The sequence below is a fragment of the Sinocyclocheilus rhinocerous genome, unplaced genomic scaffold, assembly GCF_001515625.1.
Source record: "Sinocyclocheilus rhinocerous isolate Xijiao unplaced genomic scaffold, SAMN03320098_v1.1 scaffold677, whole genome shotgun sequence".
Taxonomy (NCBI): domain Eukaryota; kingdom Metazoa; phylum Chordata; class Actinopteri; order Cypriniformes; family Cyprinidae; genus Sinocyclocheilus; species Sinocyclocheilus rhinocerous.
In genome coordinates this window covers 636906-651828 of record NW_015633185.1, presented here as the reverse complement: position 1 = coordinate 651828, position 14923 = coordinate 636906, and the positions used below count along the sequence as shown (strand labels likewise).

At 37.3% G+C, this 14923-nt stretch overlaps 1 protein-coding gene across 2 annotated transcripts in view; it reads right to left on the bottom strand.

Moving 5' to 3' along the window:
• Nucleotides 1–14923, bottom strand: part of adka (adenosine kinase a) — a 163611-nt gene that overhangs the window by 74929 nt on the left and 73759 nt on the right. For both annotated transcript variants that reach the window (XM_016556754.1, XM_016556755.1), the window contains exon 5: nt 4347–4519. In XM_016556754.1, coding sequence (XP_016412240.1) covers nt 4347–4519 — 173 coding nt within the window. The remainder of the gene's footprint in view (nt 1–4346; nt 4520–14923) is intronic.

The window sequence follows — 14923 nt, the reverse complement described above, 5'->3', positions numbered from 1 at the left end:
AAACCACATTTATATATATATATATATATATATATATATATATATATAAACAAAAATAAAATGTTTTAAATGTTAAGTGAATTTAGGCATCACAATATTATAATACAATACAATATACAATATGAAATATGAAATGTGTATATTCATTATTCATTTTGAACTGCTAAAGATTTCACTTAATAGTGTTATAAAATTATTAGTGTTTTTTTAAGATTTACTTTGAGTGGTAGATGACGGCAAAATGAGGATTTTAATGTATATATATTAAATATGTATTTGTGTATATACACACACACACATTTTTACATTTATTAGGGCTGCGATTAATATTTTGTTTTAAAGTTTTAATGCAATTAATGCAGCATCTTTTTTCCCTTCCTAAACTAGCTCTGCTATCATCTTTTTACCCAAATCCTTTGGCTAGCATTAAAGTATATAACACCATGTGTGCGCTGCGCACCAGTTCAGTGAAGTGAGAGAGAGCAGATGACTGGGGATGGCCCGCATGTATCCTATGATCAGCCGCAAATATTAAAATATATGTTTATGTTGTTTCAACATTAATTTGGAAGTTCAATCTGAAAAAAATATTTAGGCATAATTAAGCATAATTAATTTCAGAAAAAAAAATTGTGATTAAAAAAAAACCCAACAACAACAACTGATAACCAATATGGTACCGACATATTGTGCAACTCTACTATGTGTATCCATCTAATAAAACACCCTTCCCTGACAAAAAAGCATCTGATTGCAATTTTCTCTGAAGAACACGCAAGAGGCTGATCTGACACCCTCCGGCTTGATGTCATAATGTTCATCAAAATCAAATCCATTAAGGCATAATAAGCATTTCGAGTGGCAGAGTCACGCTGATCTGACCAGGCAGATTGTGTCGGACTCTTCACCATGCTATCATGTTGGCTGACAGTGAGAGGCGGCGCAGAGAGGAAGGGCAGACCTCTCGCTGCAGGCTGTAGACCCCTTGAATATTTAGGCAAAATAAGAAAAATGTACACATCTTCATTCTGTTGTCAGTTTACACCCCAGGCTCTTAATGCATCGTTTTTCCTTCTGGAGCATCAGTGAACGTTTGAACCTTCTGTAATAGTTGCGTATGAGTCCCTCAGTTGTCCTCAGTGTGAAAAGATGGATCCCAAAATCATAGTCACTGTTGGAAAGGATTCAAATATGCAAAAGATGCTGGAAAACCAAAGGATTTGTGGGACCTGAAAGATTTTTCTGAAGAACAGTGGGCACTCAAAAACAACTATTACAAAACAAAATAAATAATAAAAATAAAAAAAAGCCTTGGATCGTCCAAGTAAAACAGTATTATGAATCAAGCGTATTTAAACTTTTAAACGGGGTCATATTTATAAATTCAACTATTATTTTCTCTTGTGGACTATGTCAACATCTTTGATGTGAAACATCTTATTCAGGTCAGTACTAAAAAAAATAACATGCATTTTGTATGATCCCTCTTATTTTAGTAAAATAATTAACATTTTGCAGATACAGCAAAGTTATAATACAATACAATATACAATATGAAATATGAAATGTGTATATTCATTATTCATTTTGAACTGCTAAAGATTTCACTTAATAGTGTTATAAAATTATTAGTGTTTTTTTAAGATTTACTTTGAGTGGTAGATGACGGCAAAATGAGGATTTTAATGTATATATATTAAATATGTATTTGTGTATATACACACACACACATTTTTACATTTATTAGGGCTGCGATTAATATTTTGTTTTAAAGTTTTAATGCAATTAATGCAGCATCTTTTTTCCCTTCCTAAACTAGCTCTGCTATCATCTTTTTACCCAAATCCTTTGGCTAGCATTAAAGTATATAACACCATGTGTGCGCTGCGCACCAGTTCAGTGAAGTGAGAGAGAGCAGATGACTGGGGATGGCCCGCATGTATCCTATGATCAGCCGCAAATATTAAAATATATGTTTATGTTGTTTCAACATTAATTTGGAAGTTCAATCTGAAAAAAATATTTAGGCATAATTAAGCATAATTAATTTCAGAAAAAAAAATTGTGATTAAAAAAAAACCCAACAACAACAACTGATAACCAATATGGTACCGACATATTGTGCAACTCTACTATGTGTATCCATCTAATAAAACACCCTTCCCTGACAAAAAAGCATCTGATTGCAATTTTCTCTGAAGAACACGCAAGAGGCTGATCTGACACCCTCCGGCTTGATGTCATAATGTTCATCAAAATCAAATCCATTAAGGCATAATAAGCATTTCGAGTGGCAGAGTCACGCTGATCTGACCAGGCAGATTGTGTCGGACTCTTCTCCATGCTATCATGTTGGCTGACAGTGAGAGGCGGCGCAGAGAGGAAGGGCAGACCTCTCGCTGCAGGCTGTAGACCCCTTGACCTCTCCCTCCCCCCTCAAACGGGTCTGAAATCAGTGGCCTTTTAACACCGCTTCTCGTCTGGCCTGTCTCACCCGCGGCTGTGTACAGGTGCACTGCGTAGCTGGAGGGAGAAAGTATTAAGTAAGATATTGATCAAACCGCTTTCAGGCCTTGAGCTGCAGGTCTGCGAGTCTCCTGTAATGAAAGGGTCTGCTTTGACAGGTGAGGTGCTAATGAGAAGAGTCTCATACGGCCAAGGCTGACAGCTCTACAAGCCGCTGATCTTTCAAACTGTCTCTAATGCATAGCCCGCTCACACTAACTCTATAACAGTCTAAACAAAGAGACCAGCCCTCATAAATCTCATTCTCGGATTTCATATCTTCACTGGTTACATGGGACCTTTTAAACGTATATTATATGACTGACTATAAGTATGTGTACTCCAATGTGGTCTATAATACCTGGAGAACGCTATCCGGTAGTATTTGCTTTCATAAACACTCTCAACATCAATTCTTTTGCAGCAAATGCATGAATCCACAATAAAGCGACCAGGATGATCTGCAGTGCCTCTCATTTGTCAGCTTAGCTCAGAGAGGACACACCTGTGAGCGGTTGTTCATGTACACAAACACTTACAATAGTTTTGTTAGCAGCTCTGATTAAAAGGCAATCGCATGGTTGACAACATGCAAAACAAATGCAGATCACCACCTGAACGATCACGGCTGCCTCAGAGGAGCATCTATTATTCAGCTGATGTCCCTGACACCGGTGCCCCTGCAGATGCATGCATTTTTTTCATTAAAGGAATAGTCCTGCCAGAAATGAAAATTATGTCATAATTAAAGTGTGTATGTTTTTCAGTGAACCCCAAAATATCTAAATGCATTAAAAAACAGTTTACAGTGACCGTGTTAGTCAACCTCCAAAATACAGTTTCCTGCACTACTACTAAGCAGCACCGCTGTGAATCTACAGCACAAAACATACAGTCTGATTCTAGAACAAATTACTCTTATGAGCCGGTTCTTTCTAGGGAATCAAATTTTACAGCACATTTTAAAAAATATTTAATAATACTTACATTATCATTTATTATTATTTTTTACTTTTTAATTAAAAAAAAAAATCTGGCATAATTTTCAAACCTAAAATCAGCAAGCTTTCATTTTGGCAGGTTGCCGGCAAGTAAGTATATGTGCTACCGGGTGAAATGTCAGTTTAGGATTTTGCAGTGAAACCAGCAGCACATAATCTACATTTATACTTTCAGTTTGAATGGAAATCTTATACAGTATTACTGTTAATTGACCTAAAATGGTGATATTTATTACAAAGTGCTAAAAGAAAAATCATTAATGAAATTCAGAATCATTAAACTCCTTACAATTCTCAATCCTAATATCTATGATTAGATTTTTTTTTCCTGATATAACTTTTCCTTTAAGATTACCAGTGCAAGCTCCAAAAATGTGTCAGCGGGCCATCAGGAGTTTAAACCTGCTGTTCATTTGAACAAATCCTCAGAGTTCATACGATTACAGATTAGTCAATAAGCTTCCATGCTTACCATCGCATTTTCTTCACAAGCAGAGAAATAGTAAGTGACACTTAAATAAACACATCAATCTGCTCTGTTCAAATGTGTAGGTAGCACTGTATTCGTCCCAAGCAGTTTCACATATCTGCTCAGTCATGGAATCTAGCACCCTTCAGGGCCAAGTCATTCGGTGTATCAAAATACCTCTGTGCTGATCTAACCCCGGCAAATAAATAAATCAAGAGCTCTAGCGGAAAAGAGCAGAACAGCCGGCAAGGGAACAGCGAGTCCCAACGCATAGTGAGGTGGGGTGTGTGAATGTGCGCTGTGTGTGTGTGCGGGGGGTGCTATCCTGAGGAAGCGATAAGGGCCCTCCCTAGAGGAAAGGGGTGGCTGACCTGTTGTCGCCAGTGATGCAGGCAGCGCAGGTCCCCGTGGGCTCTTCGCTCTGCTCGTAGTAGTGGGCGTCCACGTGGGCCTCCTCTGCCTTCTCCTTAAGGATCTTCCCAAACTTATCCTTCCCAATGCAGCCGAAGAAGGTGGCCACTTTGTGCGGCTCCTGGATCATCCACTGAGAGGAAGGACAGATTGAGCAGGAGGGGGGGAGCCAAAGGAAAGAGAGCAGAGGAAAAGTGATTATTCTAATACGTAAACACATCTTCCATATCTGGCAGTTAAAAAAAGACTGGAAATCACATATCCAGGATCTAGGAAGTTGTCTATATATTGACAATTCCTGGAAAGACAAAATGGACCGTGGTAGGGAGTAGTGCGTGCAACTCTGCAAGAGAATAACTAGTGAAAAAAGGAAGTAATAGCAAACTGATAAGGAAAAGAAACAAATACATTTTTTCAGATTCAGGGTTTTAAAAAAAAATGCTTAAGTCAAGGAACAATAAGTGAGTCATTCGTTAAGCATTTCAATATAGTCTTCGTTAGAGAAGTGACAGCAATGATCAATGATGAAAACACAATTGCTTTATTTTTTTTATTATTTATATATATATTTTTACTTTTAATATATATGTAGTTTTATTTTACCACGGTTTAATATTTTAAATCTTAATCTGACACAGTGTCTTAAAAATGTGGTGCACATGGTGCTAAAAAAACGTAGAGATGGCGAAAAACTTCTAAAACATAGTATGCACAATGACAGACAATTAAGAATAAAATTATATTTATATTTTGAAGCAGATAACCTACATATTGGATTATATTAGATATTGATTTACATTTGGACAGATTCGGAAAAATGCTCTTTTTTTACCCCACAATTATTTGAAAAATACTGTATAGGCTTTAACAAAAACTGATGGAACAATGAAATGAGATACAGGATGTCTGTCTGTAGGCTGTGTTAAACTAGATTACAGGGGTGCACTAATTCCAGCACCCTGGACGGTGGCTTACCACAAACACTGTGACATTGCCACTTTTATGGGGATGATGAAAAGGTCTTTCTAGGTTTTTAGTGCTGTGGGGTTTAACCTCCAAAGATTTATTAGAGTCCACGGTGCTACATTTGCTGCTTTTATTGCAACCTTGCAATGTCTGTTGATGGGGCCCCTAGTGAATGAGAGATTAATCACTTCAACCAAAGAATCTTGTCCTTCTGTGGAGCAATACATCTTTGTTTACAGTGTTAAATATTAGACTAAAAAGACAAATATCCTAAAGCTGCTGATGAGGCTAATGTCGCAGTGGGCACCTCAGGCTCTTTAAAGTCAATGTGAAACCACTTTCACAACCCATTTTACTTACTATTTCCTGTCAATCAAAAGTTTTCTCAGCTGTGCATTACTCTTCCCATTTCTTAATTAAGGACTTAAATGAAATCCAAGGGATATTCAACGACTTGGACATCTTCTTGTATCCATCTTCTGCTTTTAATAACTTTTTTGTGGAGTTGTTTGGAGCTTTCATGTTCATGGTGTAAGTTCTGCCATAATATTGACTTGCCAATTTGAACCTTCCAGATGGCGTATTTATACTAAAATCAATTGAAAGCCCTTGCCTGCACACAAGTTACCTCCATTTAACTATTGATGTGCCTTCTAAAACCAACTGGTGGCACTAGTGATTGTTTAAAATGGGTGAATACTTCTCAAATCAGTTATATTGGATTCATACTTGTAATTATTTTGGATCAAAGCCAAATTAAAAGGATAGTTTACACAAAAATGAAAATTCTGTCATCAAATACTCACCTACATGACATTCCAAACCCACAAGACTGTTGTTCATCTTCAAAACACAAACGAAGATATTTTAATGAAACCGGAGAGATTTCGATGCCTCCACTGAAAGTCCATTCACCCAAAACATGGACATTTTTAAAAGTTCAGAAATCCGCATGAATCGAGTGAAGTCTTCTGAACAGAAACAAAAGACTAATGGGTTTGAAATGACATGAGGGTGATTAAATTATGACTTTCCATTTTATAAATGATGTATAATTATATATCCTGTATTAGATTTTTCTTATGAAATTTAATTATTTAAATTTAAAATTAATTTTTGATTTTGGGGTGAACTATTTCTCTTTGAGTTCAGTGTGTTGTAGAGCTGTAAAAACAACACACATGGAAGTCCAAGGGCGGTGAATACTTTTTATAGACAAGCTCAAAAAGACCAGGAATGAGCATTCATAAAGTAAAGTCACTTTAAAATAAAAAAGCAGCCACCTCTGATGGTGGAAATACAGGGCTACAGACAAAATAAATAAATAAATCACTTAAGGAGCCATTGGTTCCTATAAGAAACAAAAATAGTCACCAAATTATTTTTTTTTAATACCACAAAATAAATGTTTTCTTTCTTTCTTTTTTTTTTTTAAATACTTTAAAGGGGTCATATGATGCGATTTCAAGTTTTCCTTTCTCTTTGGAGTGTTACAAGCTCTTGGTGCATAAAGAAGATCTGTAAAGTTGCAAAGACTAAAGTCTCAAATCCAAAGAGATATTTTTTATAAAAGTTAAGTTAAGTAACTAAGGTTCACTTTAAGTGGGAACTAAACATCTTTTCCAACTTCAGAACTATATACAGTCACAAAGAATTGTTTAATACACAGAATCTGTGCCAATATCACGGACCATAACTATGTCAGCATCACTTGGCCATTGAGTGTTGTTTGGGCTCCTCCTCAATGCATCTTATAAATGTTGTCATGTGTCCTGCACACATCAAGTCTGTTTTTCTTCATTAGTAACATGCAATTATATAGGTGTTGAATTTGATCTGTAGTTCCTTGCATTCTTATATTGACAACAGGTAAAGTAAAAATATGAATATGCAATATAGAGCATATATTTAACAAAATGCACCTCTTTATAGTTATTTTTTCTAGCTGACTAATGAACTTATGGACGCCAAATGGTTATTCTGAGGTAAATGCATTGTTATTGTTTACAAGCTTTAAATGTTTTCCGCCGTTTGAATCACTGAATGAGCGATTTCATGAGACATTGTAGTAAATTGTACTGTATCTAATAATACCTTTTGATGTCCATTCATGTTTATTACGTACTATAGTAGTAAACAGAAAGATTTGATGGGTTCACGTGCCACTTGAACTGAGGCGCTAAAGCGATCGCTCATGCCACATTAAAGAATGCCAAAACGGTATTTATTGACAAATTTAAAGCTGATACTTTGTTTAAAAGGTAACAGAGCACAAAGCTTATTGCGATTACTGGACGGCAAGTGCGCTACAAATAATATGAAGTTCACGCATTAACAGAACACAGCATATAAACTAAAGATCTTGATAAGAAGCCATATTAGTATTGATTATAAACGAGAATTGTTAACGATATTGTTAATGTCCACACAGGTGACAGCTCTACCTGTTGTAGTTTGTTCAAGTTGTGCACAAAACAGACACTGCACTTTTACTTTGCACGTCTCCGACATTTTCGATCTCTCTCATGCTGCCACAACCGGAGCTGCTTTTAGCAGGTGTGCGGTCAACGCTGGTGTTTGGCAGAGATGAGGACTGTTTGAAAGTTTTTTTTCAACTAAAAATTTGACGTGCATCATCTCAGTTTATTACATCAACATAACAAAAGATGTGATCGCAAAACAAGCAGGAAAAAAGGCATTACATGCAAATTTGTAAGTCATAACGTACATTTCTATAGTCGCCAGTAGTGATCTTCCGCAAATTGATATTTTTGGTCATAAATGTGACCGTTTTAGGCACAGCCTGGAGTCCTGAAATATATAAATCGTGATAACTCCGAGCAAATGCTCAAATCTCTGTGATCATCCCTGCTGAATCTAAGATTTCCTGAGGAAATTTCCCATGATTCCTACTGCTGCTGTGTACAGACTCAACACTTACCGACAACAAACACTCCCATATGACACGCTGTATTGCATTTTAACTGTTACTCACTAGGTGCAGTTACTTAACGGCAAACCTTGGGTGAACATTTTTTTTTTTTAAATTATGTAAACTGCAAAACACACATCTAAACATATACGTGTCAGCATTGTAATTCAAAAGATACATGCATGCATCTTTGATCGTTTTAGAGACAGCAGAGCTCCAATGGCAGGCTGATTAGGAAGGATGGGGTCAGGGCGGTGCTTCTAATAAGCCTCCAAAAACAGCTTGGCACAGCACACACCTTTGTTCCGACTCACATAATCAAAGCCAGCCAAAAACTGCAGCCAATCAAAGAGGTCTGCTGTGAAACACCAGTCTATTCGTCTCCATCTACTGCAATAACCCCCTCCTGCTGACAATTACTTTCAAATGGAGATCTAAATAAAAGATGATATGTCCATTAAGATAAAGAGCTATCTGCAGGGTCGTGGGGAGGTCGGTCTGTGGCAGGCGTAAGGGATATTCATGCTCGGTCACATCCCAATTACCCGCCAGCAGCACTGGCAGGGTGTGAGCAAATGGGCGTGAGGGAAGATTCATTACGGAGGGGGATGAAGTGCTGAAATTAAACAGCAGTGTCTCCCGCTGTGTTGAGCCCCTCGGCCTTGAGCACACAGCCCGGCTCTGACATAATGTGGCTGCACATGATCACGTAAGCGAAGACTCTCACACACTCATATTGTACAATATGCATGCATACATTAGGGTTGTTTGGGGAAGTGAAGAGAAACATGCAAATAAAAACAAGTTATGTAAAACGCCGATGTTCCTTCAAAATTTGCTGATTGTATGGAAAAACTTTTTTTTTTTGTAACTATAAGACTACAGCACAGCAGGTAGAGCCAGATTAGGCCATTACAAGAATAAAAAAAAAAATCAGTACATGCATACATGCCAGCGTAAACACAAAATTCGTCCCATATCACAAAATTGTCCATGCAGCTCGGTGGGCTACACTCTTAATTATTCAACAATTCTTCTCCCCCGAGTTATGTCTTCCGCCATTTTGGAGGGTACCCAAGAGCGTAATCGACGTAATCAGTGTTGTTTACGTTCGAGAGAGAAAGCACACACATGAACGTAATCTGCCTAATCAGCGTTGTTCTTGAAACGACATGAGGGTAATTAATGACAGAATTTTCATTTTTGGGTGATCTATCACTTTAAGCTCTAAATCAGCATATTAGAATAATTTTTGAAGGGCAATGTGACACTAAAACTAGACTAATGGCTGCTCAAAATTCAGCTTTACCATCACTGAAATAAATAACATTTTAAAATATATTAAAAAAGAAAAATATAATATTTCACAATATGACGGTTTTACTGTATTTGTGATCAAATAAAGCCTTGGTGAGCATAAGATACTTCTTTTAAAAAACAAACAAACAAAAAATCTTACCAAACTTTTGAACTATTGTAGTGGATATGACTATAAGGATAAGAACAATTACTAAACACGCCAGAATTTATTCATTTATCAAAAAATTTATAATAATAAAATAATAATAATAACAAATAAAAAAATCCTATAATTCGACAAGGGAGATATTTCTTCCTCAAAAGTTTCAAAATGAATTGTCAATTAACCAGAAATTAAACTAGAAATTTATTAAATTCTTTACAATTTCCATTTCTAATTATGACCTATACTATGATATTCCTTTAAATGTCTGAAGCATTAATTGTTACAGATGTGAGGGCTTTTGCTTGGGGAGGTGACCCAGCATGTATCCCAGTACCCTAGCTGCCTCTCTTCTCTGCCACATGCTTGCTGCAGTTATCCCTCATTTGCCAGAGGACAATCAGAGAGTCCACTGACGGCCCCTAGAGCAGTGCTGCCAAACACTGGGCTCCATAACAGAAGCCCACCAGGTTCTTATGTATCAAAGCACATGGAAAAAAAAAAAAAAAACCTAAGAGCCTAGAGTGAAGTGATCCGTTTCATAATCACTGCTTTGCTTTTGATCTATACCACAAAGAGGCCGACTACCAACTACAACAGAGCTGTAAAATCCCAAAAAACTGCACTAATTCAGGTGAAAGAGCGACATAACCTAATTTTGATCTATAATCCTTAGAAAAACCCAATGTACCTCATGCCAGGGGCTTAAAAAGGAGGTCTGAACATAATGCCTGATTAGGGTTGACTGTTTGGCAAAGCTACGGATAGGCAAAATTAGATTAATTTGCTTTTGACACACTGTAATAATCTAATAGCATTTAGCTCAGTGAACCCAGGCTTAAACAATGGCGGTGAATGCTCTTTAACCTGAAACCCAGCCAGAACCAGCTCCAGAACCCAGCCAACACATCTCAGGATTAAAAGCCTTCAGTAACCTGATGGATGCAACTCCAATTACAAGCTTATCAAACTGACAAAAACCGCAGCACGGCTATTTATAGACTGAACCGAAATAGACAGCCAGCGCTGTCCTCCCAAAAGTGGTCATGAGGCAATATGGCCCACACGAGCCGCCCGCGTCGAGCGATTCTTCTGCCGCACGCATACCCTCTGCGCACTGATGTGGGCCGCTGGATGTGACTGATGCATGTTGTGCATTCGCGTGTCAGTTTTGAAGCTAACTGAAAGCAGCACTTGACAGAGAAGAGAGAATGATGTGAGCAGAAAGAGCGAGAGAAATGAAAATGAGTCATATCTCTAAGGATGCAGACAGAGAGGAGAGCTGTGCACAGGCACGGTTGTCACTGGTCGCAGACACATGAATAAATAAAGGCATTATAATGAAGACAACTCGCCGTCTGCCCATCAGAGCCTGCCCAACCTGGCACCAAAGCTCAGGAGGGAGCGAGAGAGAGAGAGAGAGAGTTTTAAAAATTTTAAAAATAAGAAAGATCGAGAGACCGAACGAGACAGGAGAGGAAGAGAGAGCGGCCCATCACTGTGATTGACAATGATGAGCACTGTCTGCTTCTATTAAATCAATCATCGCTATAGGACTCAAGTCTCGGCTCTCTCAATAGGCTAACAAGCTCAGGACTTCACCGTTTCTCTCAGCCGTTTACTCTCACGTCCCCCCGCAGAGCGAAACATCTGGTCAGTCTCTCTTATCTGCTTTATTTCATGCTCAGGTGGCTTAGTGAGGTGTTGTGTGCCATTTCCCCCGCGTGCCCCCTGCCAATGGTGTCATATTTGGACTGCTGTCTGTGACATTCTCTTTCACACCTCCCACCGCTGGGCTGTTTCCATGTGACATCCTCACCATAGCGACAGGGCTGGAGGAGGAAGACAGCCTCGGCGAGGGATGATCAGATGCGAACAGGAGTCTTCATCGCTCTGTCCAGACTAGGAATAGGTCATGCTGGTTGAGTTATTCAAGAACCGACTAGTTGATTACTGAGATTGACTAGACCTTTTCTTTCTTTTCTTTTCTTTTTTTTTTTACTGTCAAGCTGAAAAAGACACCAACACAGCTGGTATTAACCCGGTTTGGTGAAACTACTTTAAAATATGATAAGCTTGTAGCTAACATTTTCAAAGTGCTTCAACTACAGTATATGAACAAAAAGTATCTAACTATACTCTAAAGTTATTAAGGATGTAATATATTTTGAAACGCATAACTATTCAATTAAAATATGTGTAATTTAATTAGTGCCAACATTTCTGGAACAAAAACAAATAGTTTGAACTGATAAGGTTATAATAAACACACATAAAATGAAAATGAGTATTTAAATAAGTTTATTTACAAGAACTCCCTCAGCAAAGTTTCTAGTTTCACTAGAATTAATTGAACTTCTAACATTTCATACGAAAGAAAAGACTCATTAGAATGAATCTTTTCCAATAATACTTATGAAAAAAGGACCATTTAGGAAGAAGCAATTCACTAGAATGAATCATACTTGCTACATTTCTACATTACATTTTTATATTGCGTATAATTTAATTGGGCCATAGTTTTTTAAAATAAAAACAACTGAAAGTTCAAAACATTTGCACTAAATGCAACGAAAGGAAAAACTAAAAACACTCTCTAATTTATATAACCGAGTTAACAGTGGAAATTTAATATTTCGCTATGCAGGGATATGAATCAATGAACCTTTGAATTAACCAATTCAGTACAATGAATCAAACATTCAAATGTTTCAAATGAGAAAAGGACAATTTAGAACGAACAGACTCATTAGAATCAATGGGAGTTTCTTACAATAGATCAAATGATAGAACGATAGGTAGAACAATAGATCGAGATCGAGAGACAGTAGACAGACAGACAGACAGAAAGAACAGGGATTTCTAGAGACTGACTAGATGATTAGTATTTTATGCAAACCACCAACTAGATTTTGAAAATATGTAATTTTGCACATCCCTCTCTACTCCAGACAAACACAGATCTGGCGACAAGTCGAACATACAGATCTCATCTTTTCCCATCCACAGCCTGGGGAGCAACATAAACACGCAGCCACGATTCCCTGTAATCCCAGGCATTTCGGCACCATCTAATTTTCTCGGAGTGTAGGCAGACAGAGATGGAGGGGAAAGTGATAGGGGAAAAAAAATGTCTCATTACATAAGTTGCTTGTGCGACTGCAGTGCCCACACCATCCCAATAAGTGGCAGTTTTAGAGCAATCTAATGTAACAATCAAGGGACACATACACACACACACACACAGAACTGCTGGGTAATGTACAGAAACGCAGGCTGTTTTAATACTGGGTTTGACTGCTTGTTCAGAACCAGAGTTCAATTTCACCATCCTCTATCCCTGCAGGTCTCTGTTAATATCTGGTTCTGAACTGAATTATGATTCAGTGTCATCATGACATCCAGATAATCAGTGAATACTGCAGGCAAATGTAACACAATAAATGTATGACACATATTCAGCACATGCTAAGTAAAGTAAGTAAAAAAACAAAAAAGATTGTTTTCCCCTTTGTGAGAAATTTTCAGCAACAACAAGAATTTAAATTGTTTTTATATTACTTTATATTACTTTAATAGTTTTTATATTAGTTCTATCTTTTTTTATTTTGTTGTCTTTGAATTTACAATAATAAGCCGTAGGAGAGTATTGGTTAAATATGAACAGAGGCGAAATTGCAAACACTTATTGGTAGCAATACAATTTTACCAGCTGTGAGGTCAGGGGCAATTGTAGCACTAATTATGAAATAAAAAAATGTGTGACAGAATTGAAAAATTAAATCATATACAATTCATAATTAAAATGATTTCAAAATATCTATTTGAAGACTGTTCTTAAAAGTATCAGGTGATCAAAACAGTAAATATAGTAAATTATAGGTCCCACTTAGCTAGACAGCTAAAATAATTAGCATCAAATAAAAGTAAAAACTATACAGTAATATTCAAATGTATTAACACAACATTTTTTTTACTTTGATGTGTGCTTCTGTTTGAGATAAGAGTTGGAGTCTTGAATCAAATATCAAATAAATATTTATAAAAGTATAATATTACTACTATTAACCACTCCCATAATGGGGGCAACACACTAGCTGCGTCCGAAATCGCATACTTCCATACTATATAGTAGGCGAAAAACAGTATGCGAGGCGAGTAGTATGTCCGAATTCATAGTATTCGAAAAACAGTAGGCGAGAAGTACCCGGATGACCTACTACTTCCGCCCGAATTCCGTAGCATGCATACGATGGACACTTTACTATCCCATGAGGCCACAGGAGAGGAGGCGTCATATTCGAAAATGGCGGAAGGCGGCGACGCGGCTCTTTTCAAGTGCAAGTACCTCAGGGAAAAATATATTGTATGTATTCATTCTCTCCCTCTCTCTCTCTATTTATCCAATTGTGTATTATGTATTCATTCAAGTTTATTCATTGATTCATGTCTTTTGTTTGTCCTGTGTATTTTTATGCATTTATTTATAACAATAAATTACTTTATTTCGTTGCTCCAAATGAGCCTCTGGCATGGTGTTCACAGACATGACTTTATTCTGAGGTAAAATTTGCTAGCTAAATAGGTGATTGTACTTTATTTGATAAATGATTTACAAGCTGTCGACGAAGGCGTGATCTGCCAGCAGCTGACCGACGCCGCCTCTGAGCTGTTGATCCAATCAACGTTAAAACGCAGATGAAAGCGGTAAGAATAACGTGAAACATTGCTGATGTTCGCGCAGTAGTGAGGGCTCTTTAAATTTTGGCGCTGTTGTGAAGACGCATGTCACGTGACAACATCAACATGGCGGATGTAGTACGTCCGAATTCCATTCATACTACTCGCATTCATACTATATAGAACGTACTTTTTAAACGGTCGAGTAGTACGTTCAAATTCAAATGTAGTACCTACTAAGCAGTATGCGATTTCGGACGCAACGACTGACTTCACTGATTTATAGTAAATTCAACATTATGATCTATACTCTAACTATAAAGTTTATTAAAGGGGTCATATGAGATTTCAATTTTTCCTTTCTCTTTGGAGCGTTACAAGCTCTTGGTGCATAAAGAAGATGTGTAAAGTAGCAAATCCAAAGATATTCTTTATAAAAGTTAAGAGTCAGCCACACCTACCTAAAACGGCTCGTTCTAACACGCCCCCACATACCT